The following is a 27872-nucleotide window of genomic DNA, read 5'->3' as shown; positions in this document are numbered from 1 at the left end:
TTATAAGTAAACCAATGTGAGCTACTCATACTTCCAGGAGCAGAAAATGGAGCCAAGTCAGCTTATGAAATAAAAGTTCAAGTAAAGCTGTGGGTGACTTTAATGTGACTTTTCTTTTTGCTTAAAAAAACCTGTTTGTTTCAAGTCTAAAACTGTCTTTACTTTGAAGTGAGATTTCTGTTCGTGATGTTACTAGGAAGTATTATTTCAGCTGATGAATCTTCTTATACTGGGTGGAACTGTAAAAGCCATTGACTTCTTTTTGCAAATGAAACTAAAAACATTTATTCTTAATATGAGAAGCCAGTAATTGTGTAGTCAGGAAAAAAATCTAACCAAAACCGTTCAAGGCCTTAGCTCACCTAAAGAAAGKGTTATCAAATGAAACTCTACTGCTAGATCTATAGGATGATATTTCTTAGACTGAATTGTCTTTGAAACTGCCATTTAATCCTGAAGTCTTTGTAGTGGATTAGTTCTGTTTCTCCWCCCCCCAAGTCCAGAGTAACTTTTGCAGGAGTTTTTAATGGGCAGGCATGTATTTGAGAAAAGAGTRTATCTGTGTAAATGAAAACAAATAATGCAGTAAGGCTTATTGTTTGCTTTTAACTATGGGATAAAAACTTTATATAGTCATTATAAAAAAATTAGCTAGGACTTTAGGTGCTAATCTGAAGTTACTGCTTCAGACTTAGTATCCTTTGACAGTAAGTACACAAATAAAAATAATTTCTGAAAAAAGTCAAGGCTGTTAAATGCTGAAGTTGCAAGGGTTTTTGTTAAATTATGGAGAGGTTGGGTAGGGTTGAATTTGTTTTAYTTTCAACTTGTGGTATGTTACTGTTTTATTTTTATGGTATAGGCTGGCGGAGCCAAATTAATTGCTGTTGTGGTGTAGAGGCATGTAGGAGTTTGAAGACTTACGGAGTTTGTGTTGYGCTGAATTGGAGCGATGAAGTACAGATAACAGGCCACAGCTGTGGCCACAAATTAGAGCTCTTTAATTTGTTGCTGAAAGTATTGTGTTGTAATTGCTCTTCTAGGATTACCATGTGGAAAGTCTGATGAATAAAAACAGATCTAAAATAGGAAAGCTAGAATTGTGTGCTATTGCAAATGCTTATAGGGATTTCATTCTTGTAAAATTTAAGGTGACTGCTTTCCTAAAATAAAAACAGTGCTCAGGAACTGTTTAAGTACCTTCTTTTTTTTACATCTTAAACTTTCCTGGGCAGTCATAGGGTTCTGGGGCGTTCCATCTATTTAGAGCCTGGAAGAGCTGACCTGGCAGAAAAGGTCTTGCTCCTTTTCCCTGCTTAGTTTTCTGCCAGTTTACTTCCCTGACCGGCTCATTGTGGAGCTGAAGTCAATTCAGCTGTGCAGGAGCACAACTTCATAGAGGCTTCATCTGTTGCAGAGCCTCATCCTAAATCTGCCTTATCTGAGCAACCACTCTTAGTTGATGAGCATGAAAGAATGAGGTAGGTTTTCTTGTTTGTTTGTTTGTTTGTTTTGTCTCAAGGGGCCTGTTCAGATCATCTTTTGTTCAACTTTAAAATAAAGCATTTGAGAAAATCACAATTTATAGCCAGTGTTTAGAATTAAAGACCCATCTACTCAGCTCCATTAAATTTAATGAAGCTACCTCATTTTTTTTTTTTTTATAAGAGCTAAGGACTAGTCCCAGTAGGTACAGGACTTCCCAGTGGAACTTTTAGAGCTGCTGTTCAAAGTGGTGTTATAGCTAGCCAAAGTCTTAAGTGGAGATTGCATGTTTGTTCTCTAATTTTCCAAAAAGCAACTTGAAACATGTGATAGACTGTGTGAATAAATAGCCCATGATGTGTGGTTTTCTGCATTTGTTTTCATTTGTATGTAGACAGCACGTGCATTTAAATGCATCTGTGCACACTAATGTACAATATACTCTTCTATGGCTTCTAAAAACAACTCCATAAAACCATATTAACGCCTCCTGAGCCTAGGTGCGAGTTTATAAATCTCAGCCTAAGTGTTGTGATACCGTGGTTATGGGCTCAGATAAGCGACAGGTAATACTTCATTGCGTTTTATTAGGACCTCATCTGAAAAGAAACCAAATTGAATGTTTCTGCAGTAGAGCTGTGAAACTACTCGAAAGCAGAACAAATCCTTGTATTTTAAAGCCCATTCATTAGTGTGCTCAGTAGGTATCTTAAGCACCCAAGTCTGCTGTTTATCTTGTCTCACGAGGATACATAAGCTCTAATCCAACTGGAGCACTTACAAATGCTCTCCTATAGAGGATGGATGATGGGAAGGTAAGCACCACCTTATGAACTCCTGTGAGTTTGGTTAGCTTCAAAATATGGATAATGCTCTTGTCTTCTATGGAACTACCCTAATGTTGTGGGAGTACAAATGCCCCACGTATTTTGGACAGGACAATCAYGTAATAGTAGATCAGATCTAACTCGTGAAGATAATTTTATTTTCTTCTGGCATATCTGAAATGTTGGAAGAGTTTGTGGTTTCTAACCAACATTTAGATGATGTCCAGAACTGTTGCCATCCAAGGATTTTATTTTTGCAATTTCCCCCCCCCCTCCTCCCCTGTGTAAAGAACACTTACAAAATGTAATCTCTTCCTTTTCCTTTGGTGTCCTCTGTATCTTTATGTTGCCACATAGTCAAATGACYGAGTTTTATTAGCAGACATGCTCAAAAAACCTAACGTGGAAACTACTAACTGTTTTGCAGATGCTGTCGACTAGAGCCTTCTGATRGCCCATCATCTGTGAAAATGTGTTTTGATGACATTTGAGCAGTTTTATTTGCTCCAAATCCTTTGCAGCCTGCAGTCTTGTGTTGTTCAGGCCACTGCCAAGTGGACACAGATGGTCCAAGAGGAAGAAAATGAGCAGTGGTGGACTAGTTAAAGTTGTTCACAGCTTTCTCATGGTTGCCAGGGTCCTATAAAGTTGTCTGGGGCAGGTAGTTCCCTGTCTAGGCTTATAAAAACAAGAGATAGCTCTGGCCATGCAAGGGCTGTATGTAAGCTTTACTAATCTCACAAAGTCTGTGAAGTACATGGGCTGGGAGCAAGAAGATGCTGAGTAATAACAGCGAGAGACTGCAAGGTGCCCCCCTTCCTCAGAAACTTTTGTGCAGGCAGTGTATTTCTATCCTGACCTGCAACATCCTGTGCATTGTTCCAGTGTGAGGAGCTTCCTAAACACGCGATGGAAAATGTGACACACTTCATAATGYAGAGCAAATGTCTGCTGGAATGGGACTCGGTTAAAAGGATAATACCCCTTTCTACATTGTGACTTTAATCCAGATTTACATTCCAGGGAAAGACTGTGGTGGGGACAGGGTTTGGACCATCAGGTGTTGCAGGTGTAAAGCACATGGTCATTCCTTGATTTGAAGACTTGCGTAGACAGAATTCAGAATCGATAGTTTCTGACCTTTTCAAAGAACATGCCCTTTTTTTTCTTGTTGTTGCTTTAATATCTTTCAAATGTATTTGGCATTTTGTAGATTGATAGATGACCAACTGATCTCTATATACAATGGTAGAGGCTGTTACATTTAGGATGTAGTATTTTATTTTCTGCGTCAACCTACTTTTGCAACTTTCAAAGTGGAATTCCCATCTGGTTCTTCAAAATTATAAATACATGTTTTGGTGAGAGGAAGCGAGATTGATGGCTCTTGGAATATAAGGTTTTCATGATAAATTGTTTTCTTTTAACTCCTCTGTTCCAGATTACTTTAGTAATCTTGAAAAGCAAAAGCATTAATAAATCAAAGTGGCTTAGAGATCAGGCACGTGGWTTTATTATGGGATAAATCTGAAACCTTACTGAGTGTACATTGTTCACCACTTGTTCTCCGGGGTATATGAATCAGCCCCTTCATTTCTAATCTGTGATCTGTAAGCATTTCCTTTTGGAGTTGCAATGTATTTTCATTAGAAAATTCAGTACAAGATAATGCTCTGTGTGTGTTATGATCACGTGCAAAGTTAATGTTTTTTTTAAAAAAAAAAAAAGCAGAAAAAACTGTTTTGTGAAGTTTCAGCTTCACATTTACTTTTTTTACTTGTTTGATTTAGATCTGGCAGCAGGAAGGCAATTTGAGGAGAAAGCATAGTAAGCCTGCAAGTCTGAGAGAGGTATAATTTYCATGGTTATGTATGCCTGTGCTGCAATGTGTATCTGGGGCACATTTTCCCCAGAGAATTCAGAGTAAAGTAGGGACTGTTTGCTAAATGTGTGGGGAGAAAGAGGGCAGGAAATTGTCTGTTTCTTGTTTTCTCATTTCTAACGATTACTGTTTTGGGACGGTGTGCCCAGGAGAGGGTAAGGTCTGAACCTGGTGGAAAAGGAATCATAAAAACTGAAAATGCTGAAACTCTTTAACACCCCCCCCCCCACACACACACACACACCATCTCCTTTGCTGTCTTACATATACATGTACTTACTCTTTGGCTGCTTCTTACCAAAATTGTTGAAAGAGGTTGTTAAATGAAGAAACCAGCTTTCCTTTTGAACTGTTAACCTCCTGGAAAGCTATGGTAATTGGCTTCTGCAGAGCATAGGTTTTTTTAATTTGACATTAAGAAAAAAAAGAAGAATGAAGTATCAGTGTGTGCTTCTGAAATTCCAAGTTTACCAGTGAAGATCTTGTTCTCATGTACTTTAATCCCTCAGAAGTGCACAGAGTTTGTTTTGGGTGGAGATGAAATGTCCCTGTTGTGTCTCAGCATCTTAAATAATACTAGGATGTACTTAGGCTCAAAAGAACAAGTGCAGCAGTTGGCAGAAAACCTCCACCTGAGGAGAGGGGTGTGTGGAGGGTGAATTTAATTTCTTTGAGAGTGTGGAAAAAAGGCTTGAAGAAYGGGTCATGGAAAGGGAAATAAAACACTGTCAGGAAAAAAAGAAAAAAGATGCCCAAAGGTAAAGAGAGAAAATTTGTACTGCTTAGGCTAAAGGTGAATATTATTCTTAGATTTTTTTATATGAATTAATGTTCCATTAAAAAAAAATGCTTTTCCCTTCATCCTTGTTAAAAGGAACACAGTAGAACTCCTGACAGTTGCTTCTCTTTCTAAGAGTTGGCCTTGTGAAACTTTTTTATAGTAAAAGCACTCAAAGCACATCGGAGTCTAATCCCTGCTTCCTCTATTGGGTTTTAAAGCTGTCATCATTTAAAGTGATACAAAAGCAAAAATAACATCTTAATGCAAATGACTTTTTACCTTCAATAACTTTTTATGCACAAGCCATTAATAAAAAAAAAAATCTTAAAACAGATCCAGGTCAAATCACATTTTTAGATGATTTGGATAATTTAGAGATTTAATGTTAAGTGCTTGAAAGCAATTTTCATTGGTATTACTACTAGGTTGGTCCTCTGTATGAAAGCATACGATATTTTTGCAAACTTGAAAATCTGGGAGAATGCAGCCTGACAGCAGAGACTGCCCTTCCCACCCGTACGCTAATAGCCGTGCTGCGCAGTGATTAAACGTGTAAGCTGCTCAAAGGGAAAACGTGCTCAGCAGCTCCTGAACTTTGGCGTTGTTAGGTTTCTTTTAACAGAAAGCAGCAAAGCRTAAGTTAAACTTAGCTGGTGGTGTGCAAAGTCACCTGGCCTTGTACTTCCTTTTAAAAAAAAGATTGATTAGACGAAAAAGTGACAGAGTTAAGAAGGAGCCTGTTAAAGGAGGYAGCTCCTCAGTTTACTGAGAATTGGTCAGATTTGTTAGAGATGAATGTATTTCTTGTGAGAAGCTTTGCATATTTTTCCCTATAAACTTACCCCTTGACAGCACAGAGATGCTTTGTAGTTGTAGGATTTTTCACCTTGCAGTTCTGTTGTATGTCTTCAAAGCAAGAGAATTCCCCCCCCCCCAAAAAAAAATGTATTTCTACTTCAGCAGTAAAATGAATAAAAGCAAAAGTGGGGGGATGTCAGCAGCCATGCATTAATTTCAGTGTGTAAAACTACAGAGATTACTTGGGGCTAGAAAGTGGTAATGGTCACAGGGCAGTAGTCTCTTCCTGTCATACACACATGCTGAAAATAAGACAGTTACCAGGAATGACTGAGCCGAAGAACCAGATGACAGGCTATTTCTAACCTGAGGGTGGCTTAAGCTTTCAGGGCTCTAAAACTAAAGCGTTCAGTGTCTTGTATTAAATGATGAAAGCCTAAATGGGGGGAAGAGTGTAGTAAAAGGAAGAGCAATAGTTATTCACTGGACTGTTTCAGAGTATTTGCATTTTGATTGACTCTGCAGGCATGTGCATGTGCCTCAGGGACTCTTAAGGTGAGGAAGAACAGCATTAGTGCTAAAGAAAAGTGGAAATGAGTGAATTCGGACTTGCTCCCTGTAGTATGCTCTGCCTACTTTCTCAGACTTGTCTGAAATGAGTGTGATGATGTTGCTTCTATTTTGCCTGGGCAATCAATCTCTCTTGCTAATTTGTTTGAAGATATATAAGCCTCCTGTAAATGCATATGTTGTTTTATGCTGGGAGTGAAACTCATAATTTGGCAGAGTAAGAGAATTAGAAAGCACTGGCCAGTACATTCATCCACAAAATGTTTTAGCTCTTTTTGTCCCGTCCCAAAGTCTGTACCTGATATTCTTGTGAGAAGCCTGATCTGATGAGTAACAGTGCTCTGAAGTGCTAAAAAGAATGCAGACCCTTTCTGACAGACTCCTAAGCTGTATCCTGCACTTTTACCTCTGTCTTTTAATGACAGGTGTCATATTCAAGTTAAGGGTGGTAGCAAGAAATAGGGAGACTGGCCAGTCTCTGCTTCCAGGACCTCGAGGGCTGTGTAGGTTAAGATACAGGAAGGGTTYAGTAAGCGGTCTGCCCGAGCCTATGAATAAACAAACAGGCAGCCCATTGTGGGGGATCTGTCAGGCTAATTTAGATACATACCCTAGTGAATGCCTCCACTGCTCAGRGGGGGTGTAATGCCCCGTTTTATACTTGGGGGTTGGAGGCCCTGGAGGCCAAAGAGCAAGCATGTGGCCACACATAAAGCTTTTGAGCAAAAGAAAATTAAACGTAAGTGTCGTGTCCCAAGCTTAAATGTCCTAGTCTTTGGAGCAGACTTTCTGTTCATTTAGCAATGTAATTGCTATGTAAGGCAGGGATTTTAATCAGTGCTGTGCGAAAAAGAAGGCTGGTAGATACGAGGTCTATTGGCTGTTGCTTTTTCAATTTATTATTTTTCTCTAGGGCATCTTGCACTAGGTGCTAATGGATTGGTAAGATTGTTCCTTCAGTAACGCCAGGGATAAAGAAGATTCTGCAGCCTTTGCATCTCGGGAGGTTTGTTTTGCAAATGTAAGAATACGTTTTTCTCTCATGTTTAAATGGTGGCAGTAGGCTCTGTATTGGGTACTTCTGCAGCATATTGGACCTGCTGGCAGTTGGATACTGCTCCTTCAAGATTCCCTTCATGTCAGAGGTCCCTGATGTGGAGTTGTCATTTTTTCCATGCCTAGCCTGTCTTTGGGATAGTGGATGAGACCAGTTTAGTAAGAGATGTGTCTGAAACCATCTAGTTCTTTACCAGTGTAAAACTCCAAATGTAGAGCTTGGGGAAGTGTTGTGACTAGTTTAATTTCCTCTAGAGTTTGGAGAATGGCACATGTGAACAGGAAACCTCAAAAACATGTTTTCCTTCATTTTTAAAATATGCTGTCCTCTTCAACTTTGGCATGCCTGACTCAGAAAGAAGTAGCTGGGAGCTGTGTTGTGGAGAACATGTCTTTGTGAGTGAGCCTAGGTGTGGGATTAATCTTCCAAACAARTAGGAGGAGGTCACATCCATCTGTGGGATCATTTAAAACTGATAGAAGGGTAGAATCTGCTGTAGGGGGTGGAGGCTTGTAATAGGAATGAGACTGGGTCCTGGTCTTCGGAGAGGCACAGTCCATTTACTTTAACCGGGCAAGCTGTTGCTTGGCAGTTTGGGAAATGGGTCATCTTTTTCCTCGTTGTACTCCTTACTCCAAATTAAAAGACATTTCTGATGGCCACTGGCTAACATCCTGTGAACACAGCATGGAGCCTGCAAAAGCAGTAACCTGGAGGGTCAGTGTGCTGGGTGGGGGAACAGAAGAATGTGGACTATTCTTTTAGCAGAGATGTGCACAGTAGCTTTTTGCAAACACTTATGCTTTCATTGTATGATCTGTGAATATTGCTTAATGTAGCGTAAAAAAGGGGTGTGTGTGTGTGTTAAGGCTCTCTATTTGCTGTTGTCTCCATGCTGTCAAATCTGTAAAACTGTTTCAAACTTTGTAGTATTGTAGAAGTGCTTTACTGAAGGCTAGAAAGTACTCATTCTGTTTTAAAGAGATTAATAGCTAAATCACATTAATATTTGAACATTAGCAATCTCCTGATGTTAAATTACTACTAAAAGCAGGTGAAAAGTGYCACAGAGTTACTGTTTTGTGCTTGTTCTGTGTTGCCATTTCACAAAAATATACCCCCTTTTAGCTGGATGTTAGTCTTCAGGAAGTTCAATATTGTCTACTTCAGTGGATAACTTTGTCTGAAAACACTTTAACTGTATCAAAGTGAACTAGATAGTTAATTATCAGTGATTTTTTTCATCCCTCTGCCCCCAAAACAACAGCAAAATTTAATTTGGAAACACTGAAATCAGAAACCARGAATGATAAGCAGTTGTTACTGTTACAGGGGACTTCATGAGGGGATATTATTTTATAGTTCTGAAAACACAAACTCTAGCAATCATCAGAGCACTAAATATGTAGTTGGATTTTATCCAAACRCTTTAATCTTTTAATGTCTATTACAGTTTTAAAGGAGCTCATTGAGTTAATGAAACATACTGTAGTTGCATATTTTTACATCGTTCTCCTCTACTGAATTACATCTCAGCTGCTCAGTTGTGTGCTATGAACTTTGCACAGGTGAAATCTCCTCCTGGGCTCAGAGCGTATTTTCATGACTTTTTTTGAGACAAGCAGGTTACATTCTCTTTGCTSTCTGCCCTTACCTCTTTTTTATGGTAGTCTTAATGTTCAGATAAGCGTTAAACTAACAGAAGGAGTTAATCTGGCTGAAAATGAGACTTTGTCTTTGGRTGAGTTTTTGGATAGACCGTCTCTCTGCGCTAGCCTGCTCTGCAGATGCCAGTGCTGATACTAGAGAGGAGGGGAGGCAAGCATGGCACTGGAGAAACAGAGGCATGAGACTGGCTGTGGAAGAACTGGACATTGAATGGCATAAGCTTGAGGTTTTTGGAGAAGAAAGTTCAGACAACCTAAGGGTGATGACCCTGTATATATTACAGTATTTTTGACATACCGTTTGTGAGGCTTTTTTTTCCTACTGTACAGTAAGTTAGAGACAGGCATGTTTTTACACAGCAAAAGCGCTGTGTTCTTTATCTTGGTTGTGAGCAGGCTCTCTTTGTCCTGTAATTGRTGTTTATAAGTCCTTTGCAGGTAAACTGTTTGGCAGTAACTCCTAGTGGGAATCAAGAGGGTATTTAAATATTTGGGACATTCCATTTGTTTTTATGATAATACACAACAGCATCACTCAGCAAGTGCTCATTCATCTTGAATGGGTGTTTTRATACAAGTTGATTGATTTACAGTAGCAATCAGTGACAATCAACGTTCTGGCTTCTGAGAACGAAACTGCCGTGAGCCGTCTGTCTTGTGRAATAATGTGGCTGGCAGAGGTCAGTCCTCAGTGTGCAGTCAGCACTGGTTGCGTTGTCTGCATGCATGTATTGTGGGAAGGTTAAGCACTTGGTTTGTTGATTAGCCAATTTGGAAACAGTGAGTGTTTTGCTCATTCTTGGCGTAACTGTGCATGTTCCCGGAGATGCTGGAGCAGGAGCTTCAACCAGAGYGTGGGGACAGGGAAACACAGCTGTGCCGTCACCAGCTCTTGTCAGTGAGCAWTAGCTGGAGAGATTTGGGGGATGTTAGAGAACGTTTGTAATTATAGTTGCTAATAAGATGTAAATTAGATATTTGGCAAAGCAGATCATATATGGAATACGTGCAACTTCTTGATGACCTGTTATCTGAGCAGTGAAGTAACCATGTGTACTAATTTGGCCAGAATTTTTCATGAGTCACATTCAAGATGATTCTGACCTCTTCTGTAAAGTATTTCCACTCTTTTTCTGATAGTAAAACAGAAAATTGTCAACAGCTCTCTTTGCATTTAGTTGCGTAGCTGAATTGGTGGCTTTCCTCCTCCTTCCCTTTTTTCACAGCTCAATGTATTACTATAAATCAGACTCGGGGGAGTGGGGGTTAAGTTCATATGTGGGTTGTAATTCGGGAGTGAATACATCACCTGTTCYGCTGTCCCTGCTAAAAGGGAATAATCTCCTCCACTATTGTCCACTGSTTAAACAGCATGAGTCTCTAGAGTTGATGACTCAAACCAGACGATAGATGATGTTTGCATCATTCTTCCCTCATTCCCTGTGCTGTGTGGATCTTTAATGTTGAATCAAGCACCCAGTAAAACTGTAGGGCGACCACAAATTATATTGAGTGTGTTGGGATATGACGTATTAGATGGTAATACTAGCATAATTTATATTACTTTACCAGTCAGAAATAATTTCACCTTGATCTTTAAAAACTTAGTCYGAATTATGGAAGGCTGGGATCTTTTTTGAATGAGTGCTCTGGGATGCCACGTGGGAAAAGTGCAGAGAATATTGTTTCTAAGTGGTAACCAACAGCCATTTTAGTGTGTTCAGAAATTCTTTCTGTGTCATAGGAGGCAGCTTGCTACAAAATCAGCTCTCTGCTTGTAGGGTACACGTTTGAGTACAGAAGAGCCATAATATTTGAACATGGATGGGTATGCTTCAGGAGTGTTTAGAGTCATTAGCTCAGTGTATTCATGGCTTTGTATTGGGGACATAAGCAAGGGATAGCTCCTTATTAAAAWGCCCAGATGTCCCATTACAAAACGTCACATTTAATGCAGCTTATCAAATTGTTTACTTAGGGCAGAACATCTCTTGAAATGGGCTGGGTGAGCAGAGCATTGTCACTGGTGTTACCTTTTAGTCAAGTTATTTCTGTGTAGTTTCTAGCTTTTCTGAACCCTCAACCCACACARAATAGCCTCTGTGAGTATCTTCCAGTAGTTAAATGAACTTGCTGCTTGCTCTGTTGCTGTATCTTTTTGCCCGTATTTTAGCTTACGATATATTACCTTACCTTATGGTTAACCTTGCTGGATAATTAGGAGGATTGCTCAGGTACACATGCTCCTCTAACACTTGTATTACAAATGATAGCACTAGAAAGTGTGCTAGTGTTAAGAGAGAGGTGATGCCTGACTAGGATGTCCCTGGAACAGTGGTTCCAGGCCTGCAGGTGCACACACTGAGCAGGTACCCAGTGTAGCAGTGTAACAGTGGGAAGGACCGGCAGATGGACAATAGTTGTTTCTGGGATGTGACTATGTCCACATTGGCTTCCTTAGCATATCTGTATGTTTCTAAAGTGGGTTTAATAATGTGCATTAAAATGCCAGATGAGTCCAAATAATAAATGCTGTTTGGGGATGTAGATTCTTTAGTGCAAAATATATCAAGGTACTCCACAAGTTTCAAGTATAGGCAAGGTTATGGTATTAACAATGTCATGTTGTTTTCTGTGTGGTCATCACTGTGCTTCCCTATTTGCAGCCTTTTATTTTGCTGAATGTCTTTTGGAGTGCGGGCACTGGGGAGTCAGCAAGTGTTAAAGGCATCTTGTTCTTTCTGCATATGAGTGTGTTGTTATCAGCAAAGAGCTGCAGTTCCCCCAAGAGAGTGGAATTGGAGACTGAAAAGTGATGAGATGAGACAGGAGCACGTGTGTAGTGGTGGCTTTTTATTTGTTTACTTATTTTTGTAATTGTTGGTTGTTTTCAACCATTGATTTCAGTAGGTATAAGAGAAACTCATCCCAGCAGTATGGGCAGGAGCACCTCTGTACAGCTGCTTTCTGCTGCAAGATCATTCACTTCCCCTCCCCCTCCCCCTTTTTTTCCCCCAAGAGCAGTGTCAGTGCCTGAAGGATAAGGCTGATGTCTTTAAACTTTTGTRTCTTTATTAGGCTCATTAAATGGTAACTGGTCTTTCTTTTGTCTTTTCTTTTACTTCTCAYGAGCATGATGAGCATCTGCCTCTGCTTATTCACTGTGGAGTATCCACGTGTCTCTTTTCCACAGTACTTCTTTTTTGCAGGATGATTTATTTAGAAAATAATTGTGTTTATTTCAACCTTAGACATCCTGTCTGTGTGCTGTCAGCTAGCTCAGTTGCTTCCTTTATCATTCATGCATCTCTGCCCTCTCTTCCTCCATTCTGACTGCTTACTTCCTGACTGTACCATTAGTTCCTCTATGTGTGTCATAGGCATCGATAGGGTAAAAAGTCCCCTTTCTTTTTTACATAACTGCTTAATGTTACTTCTGTCATGAAGTTTAGAATTTTCCTCAACCTTGAGCTTATCCTCCTGTACCTGGTACCTCCCTTGGGTATAGCCAATCATCCTTGTTTTGATTTATCCTCACCTTGAAACTTCTCTATATGCTTTTTCTAACCAAATTATCCAAATGCCAGGAAAATCCCAAGTGCTATAGCCAGATCATGCAACTGCTGGGAAGGACTGTGACCTTTTGCTATTTCTTTACTCTTAGTTGAATACTATTCAAAATTACCTTCCTGAGTTATAGAGCCTTTGAACTTTCTCTTCCCTTCCTACCTCTTTGACGTATTTTCAACCAGCCTCCAATCAACTTAGTCCATTTCCAGTTACATTAGACCCCTTTGGAGTGTCTTTGGCTTAAGCATTAAAAAAAATGCATCTATCCTTTTCTTGAGTCATCATATTTAGCATTGCTTTTTTTTTTTTTTTTTTTTTTACGTTTTAATTTCACACTGCCAATTTCCTTTTTTTCTTCTCCCCCTAAGCTAATTATCTTCACAATGCTGCTTGTTTCAGTTCAGAACAATCTAGAGTAGAAACCAATGTCAGGATACCATTCCAAACTTATCAGCAAGCCCTGATTAACCTAAATACAACTTTAGAGTCCATTTAAACTTTTCATAGTTTGTGTTTGGTTCTGTTTCCTTTCTTGATACCTGCTGTGGCSTTTACATTGTGCTGAGCTTGACCCTTTTGGAAATCATACTTTGTCAAGCCAAATGTTGCTTATCTTTTTGATTGCCAARTTAGAATCCTTTCTTTTCTTTGGAATAGTCTTTTGAATACTTTGGTGAGCAGTTAGGGAACTTTCTTCATATCTAGTTTGAAGAGCTTGGATATTAACCTCTTTAAGAGCATCTTTTAGCTGAGCRAGCAGTGTATGTTTGTTAATTGCCATAGAGGTTCAGATACCTTGAGTAATCAAAAACAAACGTTTAGTTCTCTATTTTCCAAATTATAGATATGTAACTGAAAGTTACTTAGTAGAAGGAACAGTCTTCCAAGAAACAACAGCATTCATCAGGAAGCTCAGAAAAAAGTTAAATAAGTACCTGAATTTTTCTGGTATTCAGTGTGTGCTATAGAAGCAAAACCAGCTGGTCTGCTTGCTTGTATACCAAGTACATCCTGTTTTGTTTTCTTCCACCTTTTCTTTCACACACACTTTAAAGTCTTTTTTTCCTTTCTGGTTTTGAACAGTGTTTATTTTGAGTGGGCCTGTCAATGATAGTGCAAACGTAAAATGCTTCCCATGGAATGGAGCAACAAGAAGCCTATGGGAAAGGTAGAATCCTTTCTTCATAGCTTTACTWAAAGTTTATGAGTATGTGAAAACTGGGCAGGTGATAACCATGCGAATAATCGCACTCTCTCCAGTGTAGCATCATTCGTGACAGAAACTCTCCTCCTTGTTTTGTGTATTTTGCATCTGTATTCCTAAAAACACCTCCCATACTACTGTTTTTGAGAGAGAAAGTGGAGTGTTTAAACCTGGAGGATCCCAAGCTCATTTTATCTTAACAGAAGGTGTTGTGTTTCTGAGCTAATTGTGCATTATTGATCAGGTGCTGCAAGTTCAGCATCAAAGAAATGTTGCCTGTGGGAAACTGCTATAAACTGGGGAAGTCTGTGGTGTTGGTCAGGTCTGAGCTGCAGCATCACTGGCTTCTGAGAGAAGGTAGAAGACACTGGGTTGCATCTTTACTCAGGGAGAGGCCCCTTTTTTCCCCTTATTTACTAGCATCCTGCTCTTAACAGCTCCTGTAGAGCTTTACCTTACGTTTGCAGCAGAGCGTCTGAGGATTAATTGCCATGGGTCTGCTGGGCCTCTGATTTCTGTCTAGTTCAAGGGTGAGTAACATTGAGCATGTAACGAAGGGRAGAAGGCAGTGTGAAAGCCTCTTTATGTATACAAAGTTTGCATCCAGCCCCTGGCTTCTGCGCATTTTCTTCTGTGCCGGAGACGATAAGAGCATGTTTACAGCTCCTCAGACTTGCCTGTTCAGTCATGCAGTTCAGAGCCCAAAATAACTCTCTTGGGGATACTAATCTAGTGCTGGATTATCTTTCTAAAATTGTTAATCAGACGTGGTCCCTGAGGGACCTATCAACTGAACTTGCCACTTAGTTTCTGCTTGCCGGGGCCTCTGGAGCTCAGCAGAGGAGGCTGATGAGGTTTGACAAGAGGCGCTTACGTAAGATCCCGGGAGGCGGCAAGGTCCTTGGCTCTCAACGGCGGGTCTGCGTGCGACCGGGCACGGTTCAGCTCCCCGCCGTCGGCCRCGTTATTCGCGCGGCGCAGCGATGAGTTGCCTTGCCCTGGCGCTCTTTGCGCGGCCGCTTCGGCCGTGGCCGCCCTGAAGAAGGGCCGTGGGAAAGGCTCCCTGCGAGTGGGGAGGGCTGGAGCCCGGCCAGCTCCAGGTGGTTCCTGTGGGCACTGCGTGGAGGCGCTGCCTGCGAGGAGCAACACACGCTGGGCTTTATTAAATGCTCAAATGCACGTGGTGTTTGGTTCCTCCTTTTATCGATTTTATTATTATTATTTGTTTATTTATTAACCATTCACATTCTTGGCTCTTTCTGTTCATGAAATGACGTGGCCTAGCGTTTGAACAGTACGTTTCTCCTCCTCTGTAAATGAAATGTGCTTTTGCAGGCTACTATTTTCATATAGGACTATAACTTTTAGTCATACAATTTCTTGTGGCCTCAGTTTTTCATTTTCTATGGAGCAAGAATTTTTTTTATTTCTTTCATTTTTTTAGAGATGTGTTCTGGTAGCTATAGGTATTAGTTATTTAAGGGCTTTGACGTCCTTGTATGGGAAATGCCAGTGGAACTGCAAAACAAACAAAAATTAAGTGTTCTTCTGAGACAGCTGATTCCATACACAAACAGATTCCTGTTTTTCATGTGCAATGCATAAGTATTTATATATTTAAAGGGGAAATTAACTGTTTTACTGACTCACATACTGAATTAATCATGAGCCAGGTAGGTAATTTGGGAGCCTGAGTGGCTGTGTTGATACATTTTTGCATTAAATTGGAGCTTTTAATTTCTAGCCTGAGAGTTAATTGCTCTGACTTAGATCACTGGAAGAAGCTGCATAGAGTAGCTGAAACGTAGGGAATATATATTATGTAGTATAACAATAACTTTCTGAATTTGCACCTTACCAGGCTAATCGGTCATATTTTTGAAAACCATATTGATGGAAGAAAGTGTACTCAGAAGTAGCCTTTTGGTTGGTTGTTTTTCGGGCAGGTTATAAAATAATGTGCTGCTAAGCATGGAAGTTGCTTAAATGTCCTCTAGGTTACTGCTGCCTGCATGCATTAGGGAAAATAATAGTGGCCTCCTTTTTCCTCAGAGCCCTCCTCCACTTAATGCACTTGCACACACATCCTGTCAAGAGTCTACTCTGAAACTTGAAAGTAAATGTCGTTAAAATGAGTAGTTACTCTTGCATGTGGCTGCTCCTCAGGTCCCCCTAGGAGAGAAGAGAGCCACACTCACGAAAACTGCAACGAGACCCTTTAGTGATGTGCATACCCTTCTTGCTGTTTGACTGTTGCCAGTACAGCAAAGAGCTAGTTCTTCTTGCATGTCATGAGATTTACTTACTAAATTGGTAGAATTTCACACCAGGAACTAAGCCTTCCTCTTTTTATAAGGCACTGTTTAACACACTACATGGTATGGGAATAAGTAGTAGTTAATTCATAATTTTCAACCCTGTAGGTTACAGAAGTTTCTWTGAGATAATAATTTAGTGATGACAACTGAACATCTATTTTGGCCAAAAAAGGCATTATTTATCGGTATTGCTGTGTAGGTAGGATGAAATCCAGTTGTCTTTTAGATCCTACGTTCATAAGGATAAAAGCCAGAAAAATAAGTCTGAACACATTTGACTTGGATGTCCATTGAGAAGCAAAAAGAAGAGAAATTTGTTGTGAGAATCTTTCTTAAACTTCTCAGCGTTCAGACAACGCTGTGATGTTTTCGAGCTGGTCTTCTGCCGATGGGAGAAGTTGATCTGCATCCATTTATATTTTCAGTCTTTTAAAACTGTATACAAATATATAAATAATTATATAGATGATCTTTCATCGTGTATATATAGACACACACTTTTATATAGATGTATATACACACACTTTTATTTATATATATGAATATAAATATATTTATATATATAATGTCACATGGAAATTGTCTTCTGAATTTTATGGTATAATTCCGGTTATGGTATAATTCTCCTGTTCCATGTATTGCGATACACATGCTTATTTTCCCTAGCTGAATTTGATTAACTTCCAGTTAGCTTTCCCAGACTGTTTGTTCTTAAGCCATTTCTTTCTTCCTGAATGAGATTTTAAGATGGATCACAACTCACTAAAGTAAAATGAGGGTTAATGTCCATGTGTGTATGTGATGGTGGAATTTTTCTGCAAATGTAATGCCACATGATGTGGTGTTGCTTCATAGTCATGGCTAGTAGTTGTGAATTGAAGTTTTTTCTGGCATTCGTAGCTAATTTTCGTTAGTTGAACTCCTAGGGGAGATACCGGAGTGGGAGTTACCTTCCCTTTGCTTCTCTTGACTTTATGTAGGCCTTCCTTCTATCTTTCTGTATATAGTACACAAATCATTCCTTTTTTTTTTTTTAAGACAGATGCAGAAGGATAGGAATGTAAAGCAGTTGAAAATAAGAACTTAGTCATCTGAAGCAAGCCTAAACCAAGCCTATCTGGCAGAAACTGCTGCTTTTCTTTTTAGCCTGTGGGCAGTAAACTGGGCCACTAGTTCAGGCCACCACCAGCTTCTAATGTCCCTGCTCTCAGCAGTTCTGGTGCTTCTGCAGGGCACACAGGGAGCAGTCCATCAGCCGCATACTGGGTTAGCCTGCTTAGTTTAAGCATTGCAGCGCAATACCAAAAAGCTGCTAAACATATGTAAAACTACTGAGTCCTACTCAGCTGTGGAGAACGGTTCGTGCTGCAGAGGTGGGAAATACCCTCACTGTAAGTGTGGGAGCAAAATGGCAGAGGGAGGAGAGCCCTGGAGGACCTGTAAACCACCCTCACATGTGTACTAAGGTCTTGGTTTCATTTTACTGTTGAGAAGGATTAACAGTTTATTACTGCCAGCAAGTCTTGCTTCTTCCCTCCTCCACCAAGTTGTGCCAATCCTGGGAAGCCATTAGACTTGAGAGTATGGYGGAAAACACAGCAGAAAAAACCTGTCCTGCAGGGTTGATTGGGCTGACTTGGGTTGGTGTGCTGTGCAAGGAGGGGGGCACCTGTGGGAGACGCAACTGGTGGGAGTGTGAGATGGTAGGGAAGGCATGGTGGAACCTTTTCTCTGCTAACGCTGTAACAGGAAACTGCAGCCAAAAGCAACTATCTGACTCTTCTTAACCACCAAGAAGCCAGTTACATGTCTTAGTTGTGTTTTGTCCTGGTCTCTGTAACATATACCAAATGTTTTTATTTGTGTACTGGTGTAGGAAGTATCATTACATTTCTTAATCATGTTATTATGCCTTTCAAGGCATTTCCTGCCATCCAGTTAAACACATTGTCTTTTGTACTGCCTTATGCTTTGCTTTGTTGTGGTGCATGAGACTACCAGCATCAGAATTGCTGTTGTTGGAAATAAATTGCTGGAGTGTTAAAAGTTCATAAAATACTTTGTCAGTTTGTGTTCATAACACTATGCAGAATGTAACAGGGATTGCAAACATGGAGGACACAGCTTTTTCAGAAAAGTCTAAAAGGCACAAATGGAAAAAGAAAAGGTATATCTATATGTGTGAAGGTTGGGCTAACTGCCATTTATAGGTAGTRGAACATGAGGGTACCTGACTTTTTGATAAGGGTCTGGTTTCATGATTTTGCTCAGGCTCATCTGAGTTCATTTTTCTGCTGCAGTTGGAGATGAAGGGGCTGTAGTTAGACTAGGTTAGGCTGATCATGAAGCCACAGCTGAGGATGGTCAGACTCCTTTTTTTTTTTTTTTTTTTTTTTTTTTTTTTTTTTTTTTNTAAGACAGATGCAGAAGGGTGGGAATGTTACTTGTTTGTGGCTTTTGAATGTCTGATTTTTTTTTTTTTTTTAAGACAGATGCAGAAGGGTGGGAATGTTACTTGTTTGTGGCTTTTGAATGTCTGATATATTCTGACTATTGGTATKCTCTTAGCTCTTTCAAAGGGTGTGTATGTGCAAGCATGTGTCCATGCTTTCACCATTTCCTTCTCTTTTCTGCTGAGAAGTGGGGCTGCCCCTCTGGGGACTTTTACAGTTTCTTTCATTTTGGCACACGTGTCAGCGCTCGGTTAGGTCTCGGCAGGACACAAGGGGAATGGAGCGGCCTAAATGGAGGACTTGGTAAAGGGAGCAGGGTCCTCGGTCTGCAGGAGGGCGTGTGGGCCGCTGTGTCTGGGAATTGGAGAGCTTGACTACTTCAGTAAGTGCCCTGCTACTGCTAAGCTGAGAGAGAGAGACGTGTGGGAGGTCAGTCTGCGTTTTCRAAAAGTATTTGTTGTTGTTGTGAGGTTACAAACTTCCATGACCCAAAAGAAACAGAACTTAAATTCTTCAAAACTTGAGGCCTTGGCTCTTCCCTCTCTTCCTCCCCTTCCCCAGAATTCACAGCCGGTGCTGTCTGACATAAGATCCTGCTGATACTAATGTTCTTGCAGAACTATGACGCTTTATGTAGCTGTCTGGTTGCATCACTGTAGATGTATATTGTATCCTTGCATATTCACATCTGAGATTTGCCATAAAAAAAAGTATTTATATATGGGTTTCTCTGAATCAGTTAGGTGAGGAAGTATGTGTGTGTATATGTGGAAACTGCTGTGTTCTGCCTTCTTCCTGACATCCTGGTTGCTATAGTGCAGTGATCTATTTGTGAACACACAGAAGATCATTGCTATAGTTAAAAGAAACAGTGTTTCCTGGCCGTAACTTCCTGGGCAATCTCTTCTTCTGGAGACCTGAGTGCAAGCTCTAGCTGATTGGGTCATGTTCCCTGGGACTCCAGGAGTGACACTGTAATAGGAGCTTCCTCTAGTTTGTTGCTTTTGCCCACCAGCATATTCGATAATATTTAAAAATAGTTTCTCTATTTAAATCTAATGCATGACTATTATTCACCGTACATTCCAGTGCTTCAGCCATCTTTCTAACAGACCGTCTAGCTGTTCAGTGTGTTGTGGCAGGGTCCCCTGTGTTTGCTTCTGGAATATGTATGATTCTCGTGCTCTCACACATACACGCACACAGATACTCATGCACCTGCCCAGCCAGGCAAAAATATAGGAAATGAAACAGCAATGTTAGGGTTCAGTCTGAACTGCTGTGGTGTTTTTTTTTTTTTTTTTTTTTTTTCCTTCTCCCTGCAGGTGTGAATGAGAGAAGCTCTCTGCAGTATTTAGTGTCCAGTTTTCCCGGCTCCGAAGAACAGCAGCATCGCAATGCCCCCTCCTGCTGATATAGTGAAGGTGGCGATAGAATGGCCAGGTGCCTTCCCCAAGTTAATGGAAATCGATCAAGTAAGTGCCTGCATGTCAGCTCCCTGGGTGCCTGCCTATAAATAAGTTCTTCTGTGTGCCTGCATTTATGTTTACTTATGTACCCATACATGTTTCTGTGAGTATATGTGCTGTAAGAAGTGGTTTTATGAAGGGTGTAACCACCTTCCTCTGTTACTGTGTTGAATATTTTCGATGTGTTTAGCTGGGGGGGGGGCTTTTTTTTTTTTTAAACTGCTTAAGATATTTGCTGCTTGTATGACCCATTTAATACTTCTGTGTCTTAGTTTGTCACAATTTTGCAGTTGAACAATATTGTTACATCTTAGTGGAAAGTCTTTTTCAAATCTTTACAGCCAGTGCCTTTTATTTGTAGTATGATCACTGAATGGCTGCAGCAAGTACTGATTTTGGAAGTTGAGCAGTGGTATGCTCTGGGAACAGGAGAATTTTTGTTTTCCTTACAGATGTATTTCATGGGTAGTCCTCTGCAGTTRGTTAGTTCTAATGCAGTGGCCACATGGACAAGACTGATCCAAGACAATATGCAGAAGCTAATAAATGCAGATTTGTAGATTAAAAACTCTATGTAGGAAATTCATAGAGAAGAAAACAGATTAAGTCATACAAGTGCCATGATCTGTGTTCTGGACTTCCCTGAGATTGTTTGTGGCATATACATTAATATTAAAAACAACTTCTTTATTATTAAACAGTTTACTCAKAATATATTGAAATCTTACAACATGATACCTGCATAGAATTATTATTTCAGTAAATACTATTTACAGTGAAGGAAGCCTTGCAAGTGCTTAGTAATGAGCTTAGACCCTAATCCATCTGGGGACTGAGAACATTATAAAGTTCTATTAGAGAGGAAAAAATCTGAATTTATGCTGAAAACGTTTTACTGAAGTGAGATTCTAATTTCTTCATGCAATGCATCACTTCTAGTTAATTCCACTGAGATATATGCCTGTGTGAACTTTGGAGAAACATGGGACTGGAGAATGGCTGGAATAACATTTTTTTTTCTTTTTTTGRCACACAGAGCATTGAAAGCCCCTTTAGAAGAAAGAGTTGTTCTCAGTAGCACTTCATAGGTTGATTTACAGACATTCTAAGCTTCTCTGTTTTCATTTGCTGAAATTTTTTAGTAAGCATRTCTTTACAGATACAAATCTCTTGCCTTCTGGAGTGAAAAATGTTTTCCTTTTTTCTTATATAACAAATGCTAGACATTGTRCACACTGTGTTCAGGGGAAGATGTATGTTAGTCATGATGAACAACAGCTCATTGCTATCAAGAACAGTGAGGACAAAAATRAAAAAATATTATTCAGCTTCTTTTCAAGCAGCAGTAAAATAATACCAAAATGTTTGCTTTTTTAATTTACAAAAGGGCTTAAAGTAACTCTTCAGACAAAACTCATGCTTTATCTAAAATATTACTTACTGCCATGGAGCCTTGCTCCTATCTTTATGGCAAAAGATTTAGAGGGGACAAGGAAAATCAAGACTGACTTATGTGGAATAGAGCTCTTCAAATCAAGCCTGCAAGGGCCAACAAGTTATCTGTAAGCTTCCCTGTGCCATTTTTTGGGGACGACGAAGAGGGCAGATGCTTCTGAGGGGAAGAAGGCTAGCGGCAGCCTTACCAGTGATGTAGGGGGAAGCAAGGGAATGAAGGTAGGGAGCCTCATCCCTCCCTTTTCTAACATGGAAAGCACAGATGTGGTGGTAAGAAACAAAGATGACAAAGAAGTATCTGTTCTGAATAAAYATGCACATGAACCTGCTTGTTTGTGTAGGATGGGGATGGGAAAAGTGGGGGAATGAGCCCTGTACAGAGTGTACTTCTAAGTGTACAGCTCTGCTTTTGGTTCATCTAATGTTAACTTTTCCCCAATCTGTTTCCCTAAATCTATTTAGTTGAAGAGCTCTAGTGGAGGAGATGATTCATACCTCAAATAGCTTACTGTCTCTGAGATGATAAAGGGGAGGAAGGAAGGAAAAGGGAGGCAGAGAAGTGAAATGTCTTGCCCACTGATCAAGTACTGCAGCCAAAGAACGCAGGACATATTTTTCAGGTGGAATCTGCTCATTCAAGCACCATCTGACATGTATTTCAGAAACCCTAAAAACTCTGGCTTACCCTTTTCTTCCCTCTCTGATCACTTACCTACAAGATAAGCAACGTTTAAAAGAACAGCACTGTGTAATTATTTAAAACAACAACAAGCCTCATTGTAGTATACCATAAGTTCTTTATCTTTCAAGGTACCTAGACCGTTCCAAATATTGAACTAAAAATTCTGTAGAAGAGATTAGAGAAAAATCAGTATTTTTTAGGTTTCCTGTTGTATATGCTTGGTGGAACTTACCTGTATGTGTTTGCACAGTAACCCATTTCACCTGCTGTGTATATGCATATTTTCTTCAGCAATGAAGAAAAGAAAATACTCTCAAAACAAGTCACTCTAAAGCCACAGCAATTGACATATATTGAAATGTGTTCAGCTTGGAAACATTTGGAAAGTTTTTTTTTCTATCAAATGTTATTAAATTTTGCATTGAAAATTTTATATTCAAGCACATCATTTCAGACAACCTGAAGTTCATGAGACATAAAGCATTTCTAGTTGATACTTTGCATTACATTTCTGCAGGATTGGTGGCCTGGGTTCGTCAATGATGTTTTTAWCTTTAAGCACAGAAAATTACCCTTACTGAGTTAAGGAGACTCTTTGCCTGCGCTATTAATATATAATTAAATGCTTTGCTGAACTAGCCTGTGTGTCCAACCTTTCCCATTCATTGAAATATGCTATTTAATGCCAGAGTTCTATAAGTGCTTTTTCCTGGAAAGCTRCTCTAAACAAGGAGGGGAAAATTGCATATTAGTTGCAGCTCCCTCTCTTCTCAGATGGGGACTCATTAAGTCACAATAAACTTAGCAACTGGCTGTTCTACCACTCATTACAGCTCATTTTAAAGGATGAGCAAGCTAATATTCTTTTCTGTGTTCTACTTGAGAGATGGACTTAACTGAATTCTGCTGTAATGTCTTGGTTTTGTTATTTGAGTTTACTCCTGCCTCCATCTCTCTCTGTCAGAAATTTGGAAAATARTGTTTACACTTTTTTCTTTTTTTTTCCTGTAATGTGACTTTCATAAATCCTCGCTGTCAGTATTAATGCTATGGTCAAAACTGATCCTTATTGAAAAAGTTTGATAATGGCTTTGAGAGTTTGATAGAAGGATGATCTTCTACCATTAAGTCCTTCTGTTGTATAAGACAAGTAGTGGAAATGAGGTGGTGCCTGAATTTTGCATAAAGATCTCCATGCAGCCTGAAGGAAAATAGATAAATGGTAGAGGCTGACTGTGCATTACTTTCTTCTCTCAGACTTCAGGCTGATAAGTCTGAAAGATGTTAGGAGAGGCACTGTGTGGGCTGTGTACAGAAAACATGGGATGTTGCCTGCTCTCTCCTTTCTTCACTTCTTTTGTCCGAAAGGCTTTCATTTTGCAATAGGAAGGCTGAAATGTTATTTATTCTTGTTCTTCAACAATTTTTTTTAACTGCACAAAGTATTTTAAGTGAACTAGTGCCAGTTTTAGGTTACCTAGATATTCTCTTCTTCCTATTGTGTATTTATGACTTTACTGTTCCTGTTGCTGGGGAAGCAACATCCAGGAGAAGCACAGGATGGATATTTGGGGGCAATAACTATTTTAGCCTATCCTATTCAAATCCTCTTACGCCTGTGTGTTATCACTGTGTACTACAGATTGCTCTAAACTCAGGAATAAATTTCCTGACTCTTGGAGGTGAACGCTGTTCCTGCCTGAAGGAACAGTTTGTGCATAAACTTGGCTGTATAACGTCTTCCTCTGGGTTTGTCTTCTGCTAGACCGTTTAGTCTAGATTAGATTAGTTGTTGTGAATCTTTACATTAACAAAAAATAAAAAACTATATTTTGATTTTTCAAATTTGGTACATTGGCCAAAATTTACAGGAGCACTGTCAAATTGCAGTTTCATGTTAATACAGTGCAACGCGGCACTTGGAAGGAACCATGGTGAGTGTTTATCAAACTGTCGTGAGAAGTGTAGTTGAGAAGGGCTTGTGAAACRCTTATTAAAGAAAAAGGGGGGAAAAAAAAGGTAGATCATTTCTGCCATGCGTGTGGAATAAGAATAGCTGTGGTTTTCGCAAGTGCTGTCACCAGTAATAGYAGTATACCGATACCATCCTAGCATCACAGTCTAAATGTGTGCAGTATTAGCAAACACCGTAATTATTCAAGTAATGAAGAGGAAAGGGATGTTGGTATTGGTTTATACGAGAGGCTGTACCATGAAGTGTGACTCCCTAGGGTTAGTTCTGGCCMCAGACTTGGACTCTCTAAAAAAGCTGAAGGGTTAAAGGAGGGAAGAGAGCTTTTTACCTCCCTCCTGCAAAATTATACGAACTGTCATCCAAAAGGTATAATAGTATCACAGTAGCTGGAGTTACTGATGCTTTTTCTGGTATGAATATTGTGAAGATTTCCAATGTTATTGCACCTTATGAGCTTAAACTACTTAATGGAAATGCCAATGACTTTAACAGCTGATAAGATCTCAATTTCTTGAGGGTAGAGGACTAGGAAGGAGCTCATGAAAATTTCTAATGATGCCTAGAGAACTGCTGCCTGCTGGATTTGCTAGCTACAGCTGCTTTCCATCAGGTTGGAGAGTTCATTTGTGAAGGTGGCCATCACAGCTATTTCTCAGCCCTTCTCAGGTTGCTGCTGCCTCAGGAATCTACACCAAGGCGGAAAAGACAAAAGATGGTTGCCTTGGCTGGCTTGATCCAGTGTACTGATGTTAAGGCTTATTTAAAGCCAGTTTTTAGGCTTTAAACAAAGACAAGTAAGCGTTTTATGACTGACTTTGTTTTTTGTTGTAATGGTCAATATTTCAATTCCACAAAACAAAAAATGAAAGCATGTATAAAGCAGATTTTGTGTAATCATAGTGAAAATATTTAATTTTTTAAATAATCCTTTCAATTTTGTTACCATCAGGGATTATTAGTAAAACTGGAAAGAAAATAATATCCAGTAACTTAAGGTACCATTTTCTTTGTTGCAATAATGAAAGGCCTCTTGCTTTTTCCCTCTCAAAAAAGAAATCAGCAATAAAAATAACCACGGAAACAATAATCCAGATGTTTTAATGGGTTGGATATAATTCAGTGCACTAAGATATATACATACATAGTGCTTTGTTAACGTAATGAACCAGTCATTGTTCAATTATAACGGGTGATGAAAAGTACGATATCCTTTCTTATGGGACTATAGAGTTTGAGCAGTCATCATTAGAGCTCCGGTAGTTCCTTGCTCTGGTGGCAGACAGCCATTCTGGATAAAAGAGCAATGTTATAGTCGCATATTATGTTTTATTAGTCTGGCTGTAGGCTTGTCCAAAACCGCACTCTGACTGTTTGGTTACAGCTTGTCTAARGCTGCGAACTGACATCCTGTGGTGCATGGCTGGGACCTCATTACTGAAAAATACAGGAAAAACTTTGACATGCAGTGTTTGAATACAAGGAAGGTAGAAAAACTTAATGGATTGAAGAGGCAATGGCTGTAGAGGGAAGTTAGAAGTTGTGAAAGAAATAGAGGATATTTAGTGAGGTACAGACTGATGGATGTTTATGCTTTCTACCTTGTGCTRTCTTCCTCTACCTTAGGAAACATCAGTTAAATGCATGTGAATGCATCTTAAATACTTTTTTTGGAAGTGGAAATTGAGCCAGGAGACACTTAAAATAGGACTTCTCTTAAGATCCCGCAGAAGTACTGTCCCAAGTTGCCTGACCTCTAACATAGAGAATGTTTAGGAATAGCATATCAAAAAAGAGATGAAACATTTCGTTAATTCTCTCTTTTTTAAAGAGGAATGAAGAGAGTATTTTGGCTGTGCTTTTGTTAGCACCATAGTGCTAGCCAAAAGCTCTTGAAGGTAACAAAATTCAGGACTTCTGTCAACTTAAGACATTTTTAAGATGAAGACAGTGTAACTGAGATTATTGCATCTCCACGTGCATATAGAGACGAACAGACACTTGTTACAATTCTTCTCTTAGAAATAGCAGGAGTCTTTTCTCTTAAACTATCTCTAAAACTATCTATTAAAAAAAAMCCCAATTCTGTTATATTTAAAGGAAATGTTTTATGTAAGGGTGAGATTCCTGGAGTTGACACAGCTGAATTAATTCTGGCCAGCTGGAATATCAAGGAGAACTTTATAATTCAATTACATYCTTCTTCCAAGACTTCAGGATTGTATTACAAAAGAGAATAACAATAAAAACCTCATGGTACAAATTTTCAGCACCTTCGCGTAGAGACTTTTCTGCCAGTTTTGAGAAGTATGCTCACCTAATATAGTTGTTGTGTGAAGAAACACACCCTAAAGCCCTGCTTGTAACTCTTGCAGAAGTATTCTGAACTGTATTTTAAGTCTGTGATGCAAACAGATGTTGCAGAGCACTATGCTGTAATCCACTGAGCTGTATGTCCTTATATGTTCTATAACCCTTCAGTACTCTTATGGCTCTAAGTTTCTTTGGCAGTCCAAGGTACTTTGCAAAGTGCTTGAAGAAACAGGGAGAGTTGTGGCTTTGTTAGGACACTGAGAGTTGAGTAACAAGCTTCTGTAAAATTTTGTGTTTTGTCTGTTTTCATGGTGATGCATTTCACTCGAGAACACCACTTCCTTGTTTCATAGTCACTTTATCATCCAAAACATGTGCACTGTGGGGCAATGAAGTATCTAGGGAAATGCAGATTTAGGACTGAGGATGTTTTGGCAAGGGGGAAAGGGTAGTTCCGAGGAAACTGCAGCTGAGACTGAAGAGGAGGAGGAAACAGACAAGCACACAGTTTCCCTCAGGTCCTCTCTGCCCTGCAGAACCTCTGCAGCTATATTTACAGCAGAGGTTTTCTACTGGCGTATTGAAACTGCTACCTTAAATGGTATAAACTAAGCCAATAAAAGCTCTCTCCCATCAGCAGGTGTACTGTACTCTCAATGAAGCTTTTACCTGTGTACTCTGGAGTGAGAATGTTTCCTTCTTTAGGCTGTGTTGCTGCACCAGCACCATCCTGTAGTGTAGACCTTGGCCTTGGCCTTTTTATGGTCTTTGTTATTGCAGTACTGGAGTGCCTTCCTGTTCTTTATGTAATCATCCCCTCTAGAGCCCCCATGAGCTAGTTCTCCCTATTTTAGATACCCTTTGCCTAGTTAATGGGCCTGATCTCACAAGTACTCCGTTGTAGCCCATGGAGAGAACTGATTCCAGGAGTGATTTGGAGCAGGAAAGGCAGACTTGAGTGACTGAAGTCCAAAGCGATCTAGTACTTTCCACTTACAGGGAAAGGCCTTGTCTCTTATGTGATGAGAAACTTACGGCAAAGTAGTAAGTCAAGGATCCAGGTGTCCTGGTATCTGGCATGCTTGCCATTGAACAGCCTTGTTTCTGTAGCCCTTGTTATGAGACAGTAACAGATGAAGCTTCTACTGATGGTGAGAAGAGGTCTTTTTCCGTTTCATAATAGCCATAAAAATGACTTTTGCACTAAAAGATTTATTAGCGTAATGGTGGCATTAATTATAGACAGAATGGTGTATTCACTATGTTGAGTCTGGCTTTTTGACAGATGTGCAGATTAGCAACAGAACTCTATTTTGCTCTATTATTTTTTGCTCTCCAACAGATGTGCTGCATCTGCTGTTTCTTTGTG

The 27872-nt window shown here is 39.7% G+C and overlaps 1 protein-coding gene across 1 annotated transcript in view; it reads left to right on the top strand.

Annotated features, from left to right (window-relative positions):
- Nucleotides 1-27872, top strand: part of LOC146591396 (engulfment and cell motility protein 1) — a gene marked incomplete at its 3' end in the record, with an annotated part of 159051 nt that overhangs the window by 29334 nt on the left and 101845 nt on the right. Inside the window, exon 4 of the mRNA XM_085312990.1 lies at nt 19938-20087. Coding sequence (XP_085169116.1) covers nt 20010-20087 — 78 coding nt within the window. The remainder of the gene's footprint in view (nt 1-19937; nt 20088-27872) is intronic.

This window comes from Rhea americana, unplaced genomic scaffold (genome assembly GCF_003343005.1).
Source record: "Rhea americana isolate MKP2758 unplaced genomic scaffold, rheAme1 scaffold_373, whole genome shotgun sequence".
NCBI lineage: Eukaryota > Metazoa > Chordata > Aves > Rheiformes > Rheidae > Rhea > Rhea americana.
The sequence above is the reverse complement of the archived record's forward strand: the minus strand, read 5'-3'. Positions and strand labels throughout refer to the sequence as shown.